Source organism: Rhinatrema bivittatum, chromosome 3, assembly GCF_901001135.1.
Source record: "Rhinatrema bivittatum chromosome 3, aRhiBiv1.1, whole genome shotgun sequence".
Lineage (NCBI taxonomy): Eukaryota > Metazoa > Chordata > Amphibia > Gymnophiona > Rhinatrematidae > Rhinatrema > Rhinatrema bivittatum.
In genome coordinates, this window is record NC_042617.1 from 300,287,904 (window position 1) to 300,303,743 (window position 15,840).

At 42.6% G+C, this 15,840-nt stretch overlaps 1 protein-coding gene across 1 annotated transcript; it reads right to left on the minus strand.

Annotated features, from left to right (window-relative positions):
• Nucleotides 1–231: 231 nt before the first annotated feature.
• Nucleotides 232–12,268, minus strand: LOC115087632 (keratin, type II cytoskeletal cochleal-like). Its single transcript, XM_029595043.1, has 9 exons — nt 11,674–12,268; nt 10,638–10,858; nt 5,753–5,813; nt 5,502–5,597; nt 4,625–4,789; nt 3,803–3,928; nt 2,628–2,848; nt 2,367–2,401; nt 232–2,255 (listed from the first exon to the last, which is right to left on the minus strand). The coding sequence occupies exons 1-9, from the start codon at nt 12,154–12,156 to the stop codon at nt 1,891–1,893; spliced, it is 1,773 nt and encodes a 590-aa protein (XP_029450903.1). The 5' UTR covers nt 12,157–12,268; the 3' UTR covers nt 232–1,890.
• Between the last annotated feature and the right edge of the window lie 3,572 nt (nt 12,269–15,840).

Consider the following 15,840-nt stretch of genomic DNA (forward strand, 5'->3'; position numbering starts at 1 on the left):
ATGTGTAAAACCGGATGTTCGCCTTACGCGTCCAAAATGTGCATCCAAAGCGGGTTAAAAACAGGGTAACCGCGGCCACACTTCACTGTATCAGCCCGATTAAGAGGTGCTTTATCTTCCACCCTCCAAGCTTCATTTCTCTGAACATTGTCTCTCAGTTGCTTTACCTTAGTTTAAAAATGATGTATGAAATCATTTTACTCCCCCCCCCAAAAAAAGTCAGTAAATCGGTTTTCATTATAGCCTGCAGTTTATTGAAACACAACACCATCCCCTCTCCCCAAAGACAAGAGATCAAGATCATGAGAAAAAATACAAAAGGCAAGTAATAACGATAATGCCAGGCAGTGCACACTACATTTTGCAGTACATCTATTGTTTCTCTATTGTACAAAAGACATATCTATGAAACTGGTATGATACAGCTATTTAGCTATGTGTTGTTTATTTTTCCATAGAATCGCTGTTTGCATTGGCTTCCTACCACCAAATCTGCATAAGGGATAGCGTGATTCATTTAGATGCATCATTTTTATAATTCCTAAATTGGTTTCTTCTTCTGTAGTTACGCCCATACATTCACCAGATTTTTACATCATAAAATTTCTTACTTTACATGTGAGAGAAAATCTGCAACAAAATTCCTCAAGCAAAATGCCAATAGTTTTAAGTACAAATGGATTTTTTGATAGGCAAACATACCCTTTATTGGGCTAACAGAAGAGCCATTAATTTTTCACGAGTTTTCACGAACAAACAGGTCCCTTCTTCAGGTGCGACAATAAATGGATAAAAAAATTTGGCCCCAGACACCAATATAATATGGGAGAAATATCGGCATTAACAACTGACTCCATGAAATAAAGGATAGCCTCTGCCAGTTCTGGTGTTGCACACCCCGGCATTCATGGAGTCTGTAGTTCCAGTTTCAATGAAGGAGTTTTTAAAAAAGCAAGAACTACAAACCCATCTATGGGGGGGAGGGAAACTCAGGATTGGCTCGGCCCTTCCAAATGGCATTGCAATTGGTTCATAGCCCTAAGCCATAATGAGGGCAGTTTTCAAAGGGAATCCATCTAGGTACTTTCGTTTGAAAATTTGCAAATGGTAGGTAGGTGACTGGGTTGAAGAGCAGCTGTGAGGTTTGCCACTAGGCGGCTGAGTGAAAATTGCCCCAAATGTGTGTAGTCACATTCGGTTTAAGAGGGAAATGTCCTGGAGGCTTGGGAAAGCCAGGATGTGCATGGGAGCGTTACCGGGGGGGGGGGGGGGGGGGGGGGGGGGCTAAGTGAACCTTGTATAATTCTGTGCATAACCACAGGGCCATTTGTGAAATATTTGCTTCACTCATAGCTGTTCTTGTAAAGTTGAATCTGCAGTTCAGATGGGATTATGTATGATATTAAGTGATTAGACAGACAACCCTCAGGAAGAAACAAAATGAAACAGAATGGTTAAGGGGAATACTTTAGGGAACAGTAGGTAGAATCATTACACAACTATACAAATTGCCTACTGACAGCTGCGGAAGCTAATCCCAAAGGGCTGGGCGAGCAAGCAGTCACTATTCCTGCTCACAGTTTGACCTTCCTTTCAACCATCATTAATGCATTGCATTTTTAGAACTCTTGGGCTGCTATTATTTTCCTGTGTGATTTAAAGGAAAGGTCATACCAGGTTTTAAACGCGTCGCGTTAACACCACACAAATCTGAATTCCGTTTGCTGTGGGAATCTATCAAAGCAAGGAAAGCCTGAGCATCAAAGGTATTGTTTATTTGTTTCTCTTTTATTCATTTCATGATAGGGCAGAAGGGCCGGTGCTGCTGTCAGTAGTCAATCCAAATTGTTCTTGGTTCTGGCACTGATGATGCTGGCAATGGCAGATTATTTAGTATCGCTTGCCCACGGACTGCACAGAGTATGATGTCTTCTTCACAATGGAAGCGCCACCTCTTCCACTTCCAGAGCTGAAGCCTCCTCCTCCTCCTCCAACGCCACTTCCAAAGCCTCCCCCGATGTCGCCCCCCATGCCACCTCCGACACCACTTCCGAAGCCTCCTCCTACGCCACTTCCGATGCCACTTCCGATGCCACCTCCGACACCACTTCCGAAGCCTCCTCCGACGCCACTTCCGATGCCACCTCCGACACCACTTCCAAAGCCTCCTCCGATGCCACTTCCGATGCCACTTCCTATGCCACCTCCGAAGCCTCCGATGCCTCCTGCACTTCCAGAACTACTGCTGACTACAGCTGTAAGGGAAACACATGCTTATACCACACCCAGCAAAAGCAGCAGTCTATGCATTCTGCTGTGTCACAAATAGCATGTGTTACTTGTGAAAAAAGAAACAAGCTACTTACAGATGCTCACGGCATTAGCATGTTCTCCAGACATCCTGCAGGAGAAAATAAAATTCAATTAAATAACCAGGTAAATTATTTCAATCGAGACTTAAAGATCTCAAGAGGACTTAAACAACTACCAAAGGAAAAATGCAGCAGCCTAGAAGCAGCATGTTATTCCTGGATTAAAAATAAGCTCCTTCTCTTCCATTATACTGAATCTTCATGGAATTCTGATATTTTAGCAATATTATTTTATCCACGATGCATTTCACCCACCTGCATTCCTCCCCTTCCAGCATCTTTCTGTAGGTGGCGATCTCCACATCCAAGGCCAGCTTGACGTTCATCAGCTCTTGGTAGTCCCGCAATTGACGGGCCATGTCTTCCTTGGCCTTCTGCAGGGCAGCCTCCATATCACTCAGCTTCCTCTGTGCATCTTTAATGGCCAGTTGTCCACGTTCTTCAGCCGCTGCAATGTCAGCCTGTAGACTGGAGTTCTGAAAACAAACAAAAGAGTATAAACAGGGATATGCTGTATCTCATTTCTGGAGGGAGACTTCTGGGTTTTGTTTTGTTTTTCAACTTTCACCTCAATGCATTTTGATATTTGCACTTCCTGTGTCTTTCATTTGCAATGATCAACACTACAAGTATCATAGTACACCAGAAGGGCATGCCAAAAAAGTCAGGACTAGTTCAAAAGCATCACTCAAAATGACTAGTTCACACACCAAATCCCTGGAATGGCTAATACCTACTTAATCAGATTAAGTAACAATTCCATTCATATTTGCAATATAATTCTACTGGACCTCTACTGCTATGAATCTCCACTCTGTCTTCAGCTCTGCTCTTAACATCATGGAGAAAGTTTGACACTTCACGCATATCCAGCATAGCTCTCTGCTTCAACGGCAGGGGAGCAAGACTGATACTTCACTTTCAATGCATAGCCAGCATGGCTCTCTGCTTCAACGGCAGGGAGGAATGAAGAAACGTGGATCTATATTCAGGCAACAACCAACAAGGACTGAACTACATAATCTGGATAAACAGATAAGCATGGGTGTAGCTTGCTTATTGCGGTGGTTAATACCCCTAACTAATTAAGCTATTTCACTTAGATGCAGTTCCAACACTGCTCTCTATATTAATGGCGTGGGTGGAAGGGAAATAGAATAAAAAAGGTTACTAAGAGCCAAGAGTAACAGATAAGTATGAGAGAGAAAAAAAAAAGTGCGAAAGCTTGCTGGGCAGACTGGATGAGCCGTTTGGTCTTCTTCTGCCGTCATTTCTATGTTTCTATGTATTAGGAGTAAAACCATGACTGAAACCAGATACTGTAACAAAACTATTTCATGTTGCATGGTTAGAAATCAAAACTCATGCTTTAGTAAGTTGTAGTGTTATGAGAACTGTACCAGGTTATCTGCCCATTAGCCATTTCATACCTGTTTCTTTCTGTTTTCAATTTCCGACTTCAGTCTCTGGATTAAGCGGGTCAGCTCCGAGATCTCAGTTTTGGTGCTGCGCAGGTCATCACCATGTCTCCCAGCAGTGACCTGCAGCTCCTGGTACTAATATCACAACCACAACCGAAAACCATAACATTAGATCATAAGAAACCATCTGGACCCCTAAAGTGTTCTCTTTGAGTTTAGAACATATTTCTTTTCAAACAGAGCTGCTAAGCATAGTGTCCAAATGATATTTAGATAGCACCCGTCAATGTAGATATCACTCCATAAGTCAGATAACTTAAATGGTTATGTTTCTGCTCTCTGCATTTCGCAGCTTATATTTCAACCAGGGGAAGTCCAATGCTTTGTTTCAGGCCAGTGAGTGGTGGATAAGAAAATCAAGCAAAGGTGCTTAAGTAGCTCAGCTCTGTGTGTGTGAATATCCAATCCAATACACTGCTAGCTCAACTCAATGGGCATATCTTGGATATAGTCTTTTATTGTAGTGCTACTTAACAAAGATTTTATTAATTGAAATGCAATTGCATCCATAAAAAATGGTGTAATAATAGCAACTCAAGGTAGCTTTTCTGAAAATATTTTGCATGACTTGCGTGAGAGAATTTCTGCATTTTGTTTTTTGTTAATTATTGAAGGTGGCGTACTCCTTATGCTTATGGTCTGACTAGGTTTCATATATATATATATATATCCAGACTGCTTCAGTGCATTGTGTGCTTACATTTTAAGAATACAACTCTATGGAAATGAACTGTAGACTGCCACGTCCCTTGGGCTGACCAATTCCCTTACCTTGTTTTGGTACCATGATTCAGCCTCCACTCGGCTTTTGTTGGCAATATCTTCATACTGAGCCTTGACATCGGCAATGATGCCGTCAAAATTCAAGTTTCGATTGTTGTCCATGGATAGAATGACAGAGGTGTCAGAGATCTGGGTCTGCATTTGAGATAGTTCCTGCAAGTCACATAAACCCACCCACCTCAAGGTCAGTCACAAGTGGTTGGAGGCCATTTATATTTCCCCTGCTCTGCCATTCCAGGCGACCTGCATTGTGTTGACTATTGCTTAAAACTATGAAAGAGAGAGTTATAAACACAATCCATCAGCAAAGGGGTTGGAAATGAAAATAATGAGTATCCTGTTTATGTGAATATTGAGCCTCACTCCCTGAATCTTACCCCCCCCCCCTCCCTATATGTGTCCATGTTGACTACCTTTTGCTGACTGAGCTATGAATGACACCAGTGCATCTGATCTCAGTGTACAGCTCTCTTGGCCTTCGTGCTGTAGGAATGTTGCTATGACAATTTTTACATTGAGGCTTGGGGAGGAACAGATAGTGAACTTGAGTGAACATCCTGGAGGGCAGAGATGACTAAAGTCTCATGTGGAGGACCCCCAGCCAAATGGTATATGTGCATCACCAAATCAGATAAAGTTCTAGTGTCTAACGAAAAATCTGGAGATAAATTTCCTCGTTGTGATTGTCAACTACTCTATTGCAAGAATTGTGAGAAGCTGGAGTTCTGAGGGTTTTGTTTTGTTATGTTTTGGGGTTTTGTTTTGTTTTTTTGCTAGCTCTGCTGTTTAATTATCATTTATCTCCTGAGAAGTCTTTTCCTTTCCCACCCTCTTCTCTCCTCTAACTGCGGTGAACATCCCTTACCGCTTCATATAAAGCTCTTAAGAAGTTGATGTCATCAGTCAGGCTATCCGACTTTGCCTGCAAGTCCACTTTGTTTAAGTAGGCAGCATCCACGTCCTGAAGAAAGAAAGATCAGAGGCTGGCAGACTGTACGAGAGATACTTTAATGGTTACAGGTTTTGTAAGTATCATGCCCTCTGTCTTTGTTTTATTCGCCAATTAACATCTTCTACTGGTAAATCTTCTTTTATCTACCTAGCTTTATCACTCACCTTCTTGAGCACCACAAACTCATTTTCGACAGCTGTGCGCTTGCTAATTTCATCTTCATATCTGTTGGAAGGAACAAGAGGGAAAAGTTAATTATATTACCCTGTGTTGGCAACCAGTAGCCTAACCTGAATTAAGAATATTCAGGAACCAGTACATGACATAAAAGGTTTCCCCTTAGAGTCATACCTTCAGTCCATAGAATATGTGAGATTCCTTTATATAATTCATGTATCTATTTGTGCCACAATAACAGACCATGCCTTATCTTTTAAGCCTAATAAAGAGATTACAGCATTTTTAATTTTGTTAGATCAGGGATGCAAAAATCAGTTCGGGGGGGGGGACAGGGACAAAAATGCTTCAGGTTTGTAGGACAGTGAGTGCATATTTATGACATTTACGGAGGGGAGGAGTAACCTAGTGGTTAGAATAGTGGACTGGGAACCCGGGTTCAAATCGCACTGCCGCTCATTGTGACCTTGGGCAAGTCACTTTACCCCTCGATGCCTGATTGTGAGCCCTCTGGGGACAGGGAAATACCTCCAGATGCCTGAATACAATCTGCTTTGAAGTGCTGAAAAGTGGCATATAAATCAGATAAATAAGAAATCTAAATTCTTGTTTAACACAGACTCCTTAGGTCCTAGGAACCAACATATGTATACCCTAGAGGACAGGAGAGATGGTGGGGGAAGGGGACAGAAAATACACGATAGAAACAGTCAAATATTTCAAAGGTATAAATAGGGTACCAGATCACAAGCCTTTTTCAGTGGAAAGGGTGTTCTAGAATAAGAGGTCAAAGTATGAATCTTCCAAAGAGGTAGACTCAGGAGGGTCTTCATGAAAATGGTGGTGGATGCAAGAAGGACAGGTAGAGAAGGTAAAAACAATAACAGAATTCAAGAAAGCCTGCAATAAGCACTGAGGATCCCTGCTGGCAAAGAAGTGAAGGGAAAGTCAGAGATCACCTGGGATCTATGTCACAGTAAAAGCAAGTAAATTGGGCCAGATAATGCTTATCTGCAATTATATTCCATCAAGTCCATATTCAAAAGCATTTAGCCAGCTTCCTCAGAAGTTGGCAAGCTAGATTAATATTTGGGCACTTATCCAGCTTAAGGTAACCAGCTAGAATTTAGCCAGCTAAGGCCTGGATTTATCAAAATGCACTAAATATTGCATGTGATAGAAAAAGGGGTGTGTTTTATGGTAATAGGCAGTTTATGCAACTGGGGGGGGACTGTGTTTACTGATAAGGAGAGAGAGAGAGAGCACCTAGCCATACTGCCCTAACACTAGATAGGTATTTATATCTCTATGGGAGGCCCACCTAGTAACTCTAGGTGAGGTTTAGGTATTAGTATAGGGGTTAGGGGCCACTTTGACTTTCAAAGTGAGACGTACGAACAGAACAGTGCTCTCTTATGAAGATTTGATGACCTTCGGATTGAGGAAACTCACTCAAAGATGATATTTGTACAATGTTCTCTCAACCTAGCTTGATGTTAATGTTCTCTCAACTTAGCTTGATGTTACCCAGGTAGAGAGTCCATCAAACTAGGTTGAGAGAACATTGTACAAACCTCATCTTTGGGTGAGTTTCCTCATTCCGAAGGTCATCAAATCTTGATAAGAAAGCACTGTTCTGTTCGTACGTCTCACTTTGAATCTCAAAGTGGCCCCTAACCCCTATACTAATACCTAAACCTCACCTAGTGTTACTAGGTGGGCCTCCCATAGAGATATAAATACCTATCTAGTGTTAGGGCAGTATGGCTAAGTGCTCTCTCTCTCTCTCTCTCTCTCTCTCTCTCCAATAAAGCCTTAACACAGCTTAACCCTACTGAAAAAGGTGTAGCTAAAATCAGCATTAAAGCTGTGTGATAGGGCATCACAAAACAGTAAACCCAACCCACTCCTTTTTCGGATTTGCATCGCACCACATGACATGATGCTATCGCATGAGTTAAAGGCATTTTCGCATGCGTTAAAGTTGCTTAACGCATGCGAAAACGCCTTATAGCATTTTGATAAATGACCCAATAAGTTAGCCGGCTAACTCCGATATTCAGTTAGCTGGATTAATTAGCTGGCTAAGTCTGTTTGGGCCAAAGAGCTGTCCTAAAGTTAGATGACTATAGCTAGCCGGCTAACATTAACATAGCCGGCTATATTCAATACATCTCCAAAGTTAGCCGAATAAGTTTACCCGGCTAACTTTACTAGCCGGACTATGTCTGAATATGGACCTCCTTGTTTCTATTTTCAAGTTATGCCACATGCAAGGGGGGAAATGCCTCAGGAAGCAGGGCTCCCTGTATTCATGCTTTGTTCATTTAAATAATAAAAAGGAACATAAGAAATTGCTATGCAGGGTCAGACCAAGGGTCCATCAGTCCCAGCATCCTGTTTCCAACAGAGGCCAAACCAGGCTACAAGAACCTGGCAAGTACCCAAACACCAAGAAGATCCCATGCTACTGATGCCAGTAATAGCACTGACCACTCCCTAACTCAGCTTGATTAATAGCCGTTAATGGACCTCTCCTCCAAGAACTTATCCAAACCTTTTTTGAACCCAGCTACACTAACTGCACTAACCACATCCCCTGGCAACAAATTCCAGAGTTTAATTGTGCATTGAGTGAAAAAGAATTTTCTCCGATTAGTCTTAAATGTGCTACTTGTTAACTTCATGGAGTGCCCCCTAATCCTTCTGACATTCAAAGGCAATTGAGCACCTGAGCCAGACAACTCAGGTTTAGTCACGTAAAGTTAAGTGAATTTTCAGTCAATGTTAGGTGCCATAATTTTGGCTGAAAATGTTTCTTAACTTTGGGCACCTAAACCTGTGGCCCCTAAATTTAGGCCTGCTATTATTTTGCTTATACAGTCTATAGGAGCCTGGTGCTGAAAGTCAGCCCTAAGTACCTTTACTTACTTCCCTCAATCTAACCCCACATCTCTGATCTAACAAGATTAAAGATGCTGCAATCTCTCTATAAGGCTTAAAAGATAAGGAATGGTCTGGTTGTGTTCACATCTTATGCACCTAAATTTAGGAAGCTAATAAAAATAGGAACCTAAATGTAGGTACTCAGCAGGGAGGACTTTTCATTTAGGAAGATCTAGGCTCCTAACTCATAAAATTAGGCACTTAGATCTTTTGAATATTTACCCCTACGTGTACCATTTTAGAAGCCAAGAAAAATACAGTTTACTTTATGTTGATTATACCCTCATTTTGAGACCATCTGCTTATATAACCTAGAAGATGGTAGTGAGCCCTCCACTGATGCTGAGCCTTTTAACATTGCCAGGTTGTGTATGTCTAGCAGGAAGTCCACTATGATAATACTACTAATATGACAGTATTATCTCCAAAAGATGATACATCACAGTGTTAACAAGTATCACAAGAGACTTAAGGCCATTTCTAAATGAGAGTTGTCTGCACTGCCACCAAGCCTCATATATAGAAAATTTTAATAGTGATATTTTAGCTATTCTCTGTGCAGTGCCGGTGCTGAAGTCTGCAGCTATCCTAGGTGGTGATCTCTCTCTCTCTCTCTTCTGAATCATTGAAATCCTGCGAATCACACCTTCCCACCATCGCCAACCTTTTTCCTGGTTTTAAAAAACGGTGCCCTCGTGAACCTGGTGCCCTAGGTGGCTGCCTAGTCCACCTAATGCTCCCACTGGCCCTGTCTCTGTGTGTGTATATATATATCTATATATATATGTTTATTTATTTATTTACTTATTATTTTATTTATGTATATGTAAATGTGAAGTAACCTGTTGCTGCATATGCTGTTGCACTGTGATATAGCCAAAGGGGTCAATCTTCAAAGAGCAAATAAAATAATCAGTCATTGAAGCCAGTCATCTTTAATAGGATTTTCAGCCAAATCTAATCAGCTAACTGGGTCATTTATCATTTCACGTTAGGGCCTAAACACTAGCGTTAAAGCCCTAATGCACGCAATAACGCCATAACGCATTGCAGCTAGGTAGAGAGTGCATCAAGCTAGGTAGAGAGTACATTGTACAAATCAACTCCTCTTTTACCTTTCTTCATTCCAAATGACAGAAAATCTTCACTGATGTCAATTTTGCTGTTCATACCTCTGACTGTGTATGTAAAACTGCCCCCCCCCAAAAAAAAAACAACCTCACCCCGAGTTAATAGTGGCCCTTCTTACAATAGTATACATAGTAAACTTACATCTTAGTCTCTCTTGCTCTCTCTCACTAGCCATACACCCCTTTTTTTTTTATCACAGATGTTATTTCCATGGTGAATCTAGGGGTACGTTTTCAGCTGAGATTTCCCTAAATTTTGCCAGTCAAAATTTGACCAGCTACATTTTGGAATGCTATTTAAGCAGCTGGGATTACCCTCCTAAACAGCTGGTTAACACTGAAAATCTGTGCTAACCAGCAAAATCGTAAGCTTGCCTTGGGAGCACCCCCTCAAGCTACCCTGTTTTTGATCTGCTAAATTTGACTGCTTTTTTCATTGAGATGATTATATTTATTTAATCGATCAATAAGGGAAAAATTATTAAAGCAAAGGTTTAACTGGATAACTCCTGATGTTAGCCAGTTAAATCTCTGAAAATTCACTCCATAATGATCCATGGTAAACTCTTTACAGTAGTTGTCCATTATTATACAGGAATCATTATCTATGCCACATATGTAATACATAGCTAGACAGATATAGATATACAGTAGATATATATAGAATAGAATGGCATTACATTATTGATTCTACTGTATAATAATGCACAGTTACCGTTGGCACTTCTGCAGTTGCAGTAACATATGTGAATGTATTTTAAATTAATTCTTTATAGCATGTCAATGCATTTCATACTTGTTCTTGAATTCTTCCACAAGGTCCTGAAAGGTTTTCAGTTCTGAGTTCAGTCGGCTTCTTTCGTTTAACAAAGCTTCCAGCTGCTTCCTCAAGTTGCTAATGTAAGATTCAAAGAGGTAATCCAGGTTCTTCCTACTGGTGCCTCCTCTTGGACTTTGCTCTTGCAAGAGGGCCCACTTGGTCTCCAGAACTTTGTTCTGCTGCTCCAAGAACCGAACCTGAAATCACCCAGACAGATTAAGCAGGCGTCTATCCAATGACTTTTAGATAGCAAAGAATCTGTAATCCGTGAAGAGTGTGTGCTGTCAAGGGGGCAGAAAAGGTGTAACATTCTAAAAAAAAATGAATTGCAGTACTACAAGACATCTCAAGATCACCAGGAAAAGAAATATAAACTGCAAGAAATTATTGTTCTTTTTCTCTTAGGGTGCCCTCCTTATATCAGAAATATAGTTCACCTAACTCCTGTGGTATTCATTATTATTTTGTGTTTATAATCTTCCCCTGTTTCCCATCAGGTAATCTTTCCACATCCGTTATCCACCTACTGCCTCCAACTGATTGCTGTCATTAGGAAGATTCTAATCTACTTGTAATCCACAACCAAATATTTCCATAAACAATGTGGAGCATCGTATTTGCCTACAATGGAAAATAAGAACCATAAGCACCAGAATGCTTTTGGGTGTGACTTGAAATATGAAATTTAGTGGTATAGATGGAAGTCTTTCTGATGATCTGAAATTAGTTGGAACTTGTCCCTAATCAACTCAAAGAATTATCATTGGGCCATTGTTAATTTGGTCCAGTTGTTAAATATAAGATCCTCAACAATGCTGAAATCTGTCTTGGTAACTACAACTACCTTAACTGATAATATCATGGGCATTCTTATAACAAATTACAAAACATTAGTGCTTTGGTGTGCAAATTATGTAGCTGAAATGATTTCCTGTCATGTTAGTGGTAAAGTATGTTGAGAAAAGTTATTTGATTGAGCTCTTCACAAATATAAATAAAGATATAAACTCACCTTGTCAATGAAGGAAGCAAATTTGTTGTTGAGAGTCTTTATCTGTTCTCTTTCCTCTTTTCGTACCCGCTGGATTTCTGGATCAATCTCCAGGTTGAGTGGTGCCAGGAGACTCTGATTGACAGTAACTTCTTGAATGCCACCAGGTGGGCAAACAGGAAACCCAGGACTACCACCGAATCTACCACCAGTGCCACCACCAAATCCACCACCAAATCCACCACCAAATCCACCACCAATTCCACCTGCAAATCCACCACCAGCTCCACCACCAAACCCATATCCAGACCTAACTGAAAAACGACTGCTGCCACCGCTACCAAATGAAATTCTATTGCTTCCTCCTAGGTTATTGAGACTTCTGCTACCAAAGCTACTACTACTCCGTCCAGGAACTCCGTATGATGACCGAGATACGGAGGATGAGCTGAAGCTAACTCTGTTAGCATTTCCGCATTTATTTTTGCTAGTTTGAAAACTCATTGTGGCGTGTGAGAAGTATTAAGAAAATTGGTGAAATTTCAGAAAAGTGGTGAGCTGAGATAGAGCGTAGTGTTCTAGGGAGCAAGTCCTTCTGAACTCAAAGCTGTAGGAGTCCCCCTTTTTATTTGTATAGACAGCAGGGTTTGGTTGCGAGGGAGTACATGAAGGATATCATTTTATTGCATTCATGTGTTTGGTATGTTTGGCAGAAACCCATTTTCCTTGACTTGCTAAATACTAACCTACCCTGAAACACACCTATGACTCTACATGAAAAGCTACAAACTTACATGTTGCCAATGGCCTGTGTTTTCTTTACAAGAAAATAGATAAGTTTTGCAATGCATCCAGTGACTAATCAACGCAGAAAATGTGAAGAGGGATGCTACATTGGTGTAACAGGCTAGAAGTTAAAGATAACAATAAACCTACACAAACAAGAACACACATCACAAAGAATAACAAGGCAACACCTTTGTGAGAAAACATTTTTCAGGACCAGACTCTGCATGACGTTATGTCAGGATACTAAAGGGAACATCAGAAATATCCAAGAATATAAAACAAGACATTTGAAAACAAACGTAATGGGTTTCCTCACTCATTATTATCAGACCTAATCCTTTCTCTCTGTCTGCTTTCTCATCACTCTGCTAACACATCACCTCCCTTTCACCCCTTCCCCTTCACACCACCTTTGTCATGCAATACGCAAATCACAAGTATAATATAATCAGGAGACATCAACCTTGTCCTTTATCTGATCATTCTGTTTTGATCTGATGGAGTATAGCTCTGGTAAACTAGTTAAGAAATGTATTGTTAGCCCAAGAAAAAGAAATCGGCTAGTTTTTGTTTGTTTGTTTTTTTGTCAATCTCCATTTTTGCACATTCATGTGATCTAACATGGAAACTTCATCCACTGATGAATCAGTAGCCCTTTTTGGGCTTGTGGAAGTTTGTTGAAGGTGTCTATCGGGCAATGCTGCAATAGAGTGGCATACATTTCTTTCATTTGCATCACAAGCTTGAACAGTATCCAGATTTAATCCAGAACATCCATATTATTCCAATATGACAGCAAACATTTAATCCCAGAATGAACAGAACAGCAAACATTTAACCTGTTCTGCATTCTGCTATAGTTAACTCATAGGATTTCTTCATGATGTTATGACTGTTGGTCGCAGATGGCTGCGACTGCATCTACTCACGTTTTGTACTGCCCTGCTTCCCTCTCCAGGCCTGCTCGCAGCGGGGGCTAGCCTCTACCGCCAAGTATCTCATGGTTCCTCATAGCGGTCGGTATGCCACCGCCACCCACGCCAACTCCAGACCTTCCTAGGTGCCTGTGCACGCCATCGGGCCCTCTTTTGAAGTTGCTACAGCGGGAACCTCAGGGGCATCCCTGACTGATGACATCACTTGGTCAGGGTTTTAAACACTGCCTTCGCCCCCTGCTAGCCGACTTGGCAACGAGTTCCATTGCTACTCTACTAGCTCCTGTCTCCTCGGACCTGTGGTGACTGTCTCGGACCCTTCTTGGACTCTAGACCCTGGCTCAAGTACCTGCTCCTCGGGGGCCTGCGTGCGCTCTCTCCGGAGACCTGATCTCCTGGCTTCCCCCGCTCCTTGGGTTAGCCCTGCGCCTTCCAGGAGTCCTACCCGCCAGCTTCCCGCTCCTCAGGGTTGCCTCTGGGAACGTTCTCACCACTTGGGAGACCTATCTCCGTGCTCCCCCGCTCCTCGGGGCAGTGCCTACATTCTACACCAGAGACTGTCTGTACCTGCCTCGCCCCTCGACGGTGTGGACCTGTGGGGCTCCTCCCCACAGGTGGTAACAACTCTCACCTCGGGCCAAGGGTCCATGAAACCCACAAACCATAACAGATTGCCAAGTCCATGGACCCAGCAGAGGTCTCGGCCATCCAGGCTATCCCTGGACTGGCACAAGGAATCAGTAAACAGCAAAAATTCCTGGAGACACTGGCAGCTGCCATCAACAACTTGAGCACTCGTTTAGACGCTACTGTGACTGCCGCCACGACGTCTATCAAGCTCAATACCTCCACCTCTACACCGTACCCTGCCCTTTCTAGCACCTCCATGCTTTTCAGGGAACCCTCTTATGTGCAGGGGTTTCTTGAATGTGTGCCGTTGAAATAAGATTCACATCCCTAATTGGGCTGACCTCCTTCCATGGGTGGAATTCGCACTAAACTCTCATCAGTCCGCTTCCACCAGCTTGTCTTCTTTCCAGGTGGTCTATGGACGTCTGCCTTTGCCACCGCTACCGCTCCCTCTGTCCGTGGCCTCACCAGCAGCAGAGTCAACCACTCAAGAATTGCATCAATTGTGGCACAATACCCAACAGCTGCTCAAGCAGGCTGCCCAGAGATTGAAGAGTTTCTTTCATTCACATCATTGTGAAGCACCCCCATTCAAACCTGGTGATAAAATGTGGCTCAGCACCAGGTTTATCTGACTCAAGCTGCCTTCAGCTCGCTTCACTCCCAGGTATTGTTATGACCGTCAGTCACAGATGGCTGCGACCGCGTCTACTCACATCTTGTACTGCCCTGCTTCCCTCTCCAGGCCTGCTCACGGTGGGGGCTAGCCTCTACCGCCAGTTATCTCATGGTTTCTTGTGGCGGCCGGGATGCTGCCACAACCAACGCCAACTCTGGGCCTTCCTAGATGCGCACGCGCACCACCAAGGCCCTCTTTTGAAGTTGCTATGGCAGGAACCTCAGAGGTGTCCCTGACTGATGACATCACTTGGTCAGGGTTCTTAAGCACCGCCTTCGCCCCCTGCTAGCTGACTTGGCAACGAGTTCCATTGCTACTGTACTTGTTCCTGTCTCCTCGGACCTATGGTGACTGTCTCAGATCCTTCTTGGACTCTGGACCCTGGCTCAGGTACCCGCTCCTTGGGGGCTTGCGTGCGCTCTCTCTGGAGACCCAGTCTCCTGGCTTCCTCGCTTCTCGGGCTAGCCCTGCACCTTCCAGGAGTGCTACCTGCTGGCTTCCCACTTCTCAGGGTTGCCTCTGGGAACGCTCTCACCACTTGGGATACCTATCTCCGTGTTCCCCCACTCCTCAGGGCAAGAAGGATACGCCAAACCTATGGTGCTTAGAAGACTTAAACCACTTCTAACAACTGCCAACTTTCGATCAGTGCTGCAAGCTTTGATTTTTGCAAGTACTGATTACTGTAACGCCCTTCTACTAGGTCTACCATTCACTTCACTAAGACCACTACAAATTTTAAAAAACACAGCTGCTAGAATCTTGACCGGTAAAAGCAAAAGAGACCACATCACAGAAATCCTGGCGGAATTACACTGGCTACTCATTGAGCAAAGAATTCAGTACAAAACACTATGCACCATACATAAATTAATACATAACGAAAAAGCTGAATGGCTGAACACAGCCCTTCGTGTACACGTCCCGAACAGAAACCTAAGATCAGCCAACAAAGCACTCCTAACTATTCCATCAATCAAAACAGCAAGACTAACACAAGTAAGAGAAAGAACACTATCCTTGGCAGGACCCATACTATGGAACACCATGCCATTGGAGATAAGATTACAAAGTGACAGCAAAACCTTTAGAAAAAAAATCTAAAAACCTGGCTCTTTAAACAAGCTTATCAAAAAGAGAAGGGAGAATACTACC

Bases quoted from the DNA above. Each gene is read 5' to 3' on its own strand.
- LOC115087632 (XM_029595043.1), bottom strand. From the start codon at position 12,156: ATGAGTTTTCAAACTAGCAAAAATAAATGCGGAAATGCTAACAGAGTT. The intron at 2,849-3,802 runs GTATGAAATGGC...GTTTGTTTTCAG, and splicing joins TTGAAAACAGAAAGAAACAG to AACTCCAGTCTACAGGCTGA. The intron at 2,402-2,627 runs GTGGGTGAAATG...TTTCTCCTGCAG, and splicing joins CTGGAAGGGGAGGAATGCAG to GATGTCTGGAGAACATGCTA.